Source organism: Aplysia californica, unplaced genomic scaffold (genome assembly GCF_000002075.1).
Source record: "Aplysia californica isolate F4 #8 unplaced genomic scaffold, AplCal3.0 scaffold00367, whole genome shotgun sequence".
Taxonomy (NCBI): Eukaryota; Metazoa; Mollusca; class Gastropoda; order Aplysiida; family Aplysiidae; genus Aplysia; species Aplysia californica.
Genome location: NW_004797637.1, coordinates 571,169 through 574,991, shown reverse-complemented (window position 1 = coordinate 574,991; position 3,823 = coordinate 571,169). Strand labels below are relative to the sequence as shown.

The 3,823-nt window shown below is 42.4% G+C and overlaps 1 protein-coding gene across 1 annotated transcript in view; it reads right to left on the bottom strand.

Annotated features, from left to right (window-relative positions):
- LOC101861218 overlaps positions 1-3,823 on the bottom strand; it is a gene marked incomplete in the record, with an annotated part of 56,353 nt that overhangs the window by 15,401 nt on the left and 37,129 nt on the right. The window contains 3 exon segments of the mRNA XM_013085350.1: positions 408-623; positions 2,486-2,767; positions 3,423-3,575. Coding sequence (XP_012940804.1) covers positions 408-623; positions 2,486-2,767; positions 3,423-3,575 — 651 coding nt within the window.

Genomic DNA, 3,823 nt, shown 5'->3' with positions numbered 1-3,823 from the left:
GGGGGGGCGTCAGGACAGTCGAGGTTTTAAAGACATATGGGGTTGGGGGTGGTTGCTAATCATTGACATCTCACCTCCCCCAAAAAGAAACAAATAAACCACCAAAAACAAAAGTAAAAACAACAAAGAAAGAACAGAAGAAAAAGAACAGCTTGAACAAAGATAACAGAAAAACTAAACACACCAGTCAAACAATTTAAAGCAAAAAAACTTCAACAAAACAAAACTCCGAAATAAACCCCACCAAAACCCCCCCCAACCAACCGAGCAAAGAAAGTAAACTACCACGACCATAATATAACATATGATCTTATAAACCAACAAATATGAACACAAAAACAAAACCTGTGACGACTGTCACATGCAATTCGCTGTCCACCACATCGCCTCTGACTCTGAGCACTTACCAGAAGGGTAACACTTCCACGTTGGGCAGCATTCTCCCCCCGTCTTCTCTAAACGTGGTCGCGGGCAGGAGGGAGACACGGCGATGAGGCCATGCTCTGATGGACACGCGCTCTCACACACGATCTGGCCGAACCGGCAAGTGCACACCTGGCTACAATGACTTGGAATTTGTTCCTCGTGGGGCACTTCTTGACCAGCATGAAAACACGATGTTACTGGAGAGGAAACCGTTATAGCAAATTGTGGCTCTGCATGTCTTTGCACACATCGACGATTATAGCCGGTTCACCCCCATTCCAGTAAGGCATAGTACCAATCCCACTGGAACCCCATGGCTGACCCCAAAAGTTGTGCACAACGTCGAGCTTTTAAAGAATGGGAATGAATACAGTCGGACCTGCTCAAAGCCCCACCTGTATAAGACATTCACCTGTACAAACGGCCACTTCTCATTTCCTCCCTTGTGTATTTTAAAAAACATTATTTTGATATTGTGTAAGACGGCAACCTATCTAAGACGGCCACTTGACCCCTACATAATGTGTGGCCGTTTTAGACAATTTTGACTTTATTTTTAAAAAAACAACCGAATACTATCTTTTATACTTAACTACTGCGATCGGATTTTATTTTGTTCTTTGTTACAGAGATGGAAAGAGTATAACTCGACTCGGTATTTATTAAGAACAATTGAAAAACATCCAGAAGGAAGAGGGATTAAACGTAGTAGGGGAGACCGTGCAAAATGGACAGTAGAATAGAAAGGGCAGTAACGAGAAAGCTGTGAATGAGACGGGCATGTAGCTATTTTAAGAGTCAGAGTGACTGCACGATGACAAAGGACCCCCAAACCTGTTAACTCAACTGAAAGACAACAAATGCTTAGTTCACGTCAGTGAGTATATTATGGACTTCCCTTTCCTTGTGTCAGTGAGTGTGTGATCGTGTGAACTCCCTTTCCACTTTTAAAAAAATCATGAATATTGTAACGTTGTTTACAGTCCTTTGCTGGATTGTGCTTCGTTTAAGTTTAAGCTATCCCATTTAACTGCCAGACTAAGCATAACATCTTGGCATAACTCCGTCAACAGCAACAACAACAACAACAACAACGACAGCAACAAAACATAGCAGCAGCAGCAACAACAACAACAAAAACAACAACAATGACAACAACAACAAAAACAACAGACCAACGACAACATAAACCATAACGACAACAACAATAATAACAACAACAGCAATAACAACAACAGCAATAACAACAGTATTGGAAATACATGTTGTAATAAATGTGTATGGGTGACTAGACTACCGGACAACGATTCAAAGAATAAGATAATATCATTATGAAGGCCATTTTTCAACAATCAGCATCCATTGTTTAAACTTCCAATGCTCTAACAATGGCTAAATTCTCTCCCCTTTTGAATATTCAGTGCTCAGTGCGCTAAATTAAAGACTGTTGGGAGATAACCTGAATTCTCTAGTGCATTTGAGTAGTATGTTTCTCCTCCCAACAACGAGGTGATCAGTGACCTGTGATCCGTGGGAGTCCTGTCACATATGGGAGACCTCTTCTCATTTTGTGGAATCGATTCCAAAGTCGCACATGAGATTACATTTACACCTGTTTATTTCGACATGTACTCTAGTGCGTATTCAATTTTTCCCTCGATATCATTATTTCTTTATTGTTTTACTTTTGTTTGAGTGAATAGAGCGCTTGCAACATACTGAGGGTTATTTCCTCGCCCATCTGAACTTGTGAACATACACTTTAGCCTCTTCGGCGCATCACACCCCGTCCCCCTAACTTGGGTAGTGGTTACTTTGTGTGCTGTGGAAAACTTGCAGGTTCTTTGAGAAAGTGAGAAAGTTAACAGAAATAACAGGGGACGATAGGCAAAAATGGGAACTTAAGTGTCTATTGCTGTGGATTGAGAGTCGAGTCGACGACATTGTTCTCTCCGGCAGTAAGTGGATAAAGAAAAGGGGCTGGGGATAAATGAAAGGTGTCATTATAGGAGCAAAATTAAGAGGGAATGTTACTGTTTCAAATATACAGGAGTCTCACCACTTTTCAAGGGCATAGTTTTTATCACCACCATGGCAGATGTCTGGTGATGTGTGCTGTTAGCAGACGTTAGGTCCCCTTGGTCTGTCGCATCATCAGCCAGTCGACGAATCTTCACATAGTACGTGGTGTTGGGGTACATGCCGGCTATGGTGACGTATGCACGATTGTCCACCACAATGGCTCTCTCAGTGGTCAGCGCTTGGTCCGGCTGCTCCTCTTGAGACTGATCCTGGTGAAGTCTGACGTCCACGGGCCGGACCACACGCCGGCGCCAGTTGTCTAGACAAACAGGGGATCACGCAATTCATACAATGTCAAGATTTTAATACAACTTACAAGATTTGTTAGCCTTGCATAACCTATACCACTGATCTTTTCTGGTGCTATTTCAAGTATTAAAAAGATAAAGTATCAAGGGTTAAATAGCAGTTTACATTTTTTGCTCAGAGTTTAACCCGTCCTAACACTGCAGAGGCCAGATCAAGGAAGGAAAACTCGGTATCCCACCAAGGCTTGACATCTAGAAAAAATATTTGCCAAGGAAGATAAAAACTCCCTGAGAACCTACGCCTATTCAAGCTCTCATCCCATGTTAGCAAATACATGTCGAAAAACAGAAGATGGGTTCAATGGTTGGAAAACAAAACAAAACAAAAGGAAAACCCATTGAAGGTAACACGAACTGAATTTGAAAGTACAATCATTTGAAACATAGAGATGAAATGAAACATATTCATTACTGCTTAGTTAACCACATTTTCACTTTATCGTATTTATGTCATTAAGATAAAAGGTAGACTGGATCCACCCCAAAAAGCTTCGTTTCTACGGGGTTAGTTTCATAACAAGACAGGACTGAGTCATACTAGTGTGAAGGCGAGAACCTCACAATTTGAGGGAAAATGTAAGAGAGTGACAAAGCATAAGTACTCACGGGTGAGATCAGTGGTGTTGGTGTACATCACCTCGTACTCTGGGTACACGGCGACACCATTCTGTTCCGCCACGGCGTCCACCTCGAAGCTGAGAGTGAGAGTCACGGGACTGTACGACAGGGCGAACATTCTCCGGATCAGTTCGTCAACATCTGGCACAGAATCAACGTCAAAAAATGAATTATCTCTCTCTTATATATATATGTAAACAAGAGAGCAAACAACTTACCGCATGATTTGACCGATAAGGCGCTCGAAACTTGAGGTAAAGGCAAAGAGAATTGCAGAGAGCGAGAAATGAAGGGCTCGAGTAGGCCTCCCCCTCCCCTCGTGCCTCTGTCTGTTTGTGTTCCTCTCTCTCTACGTATCTCTCTCTCTCTCTCTCTCTCTCTCTCTCTCT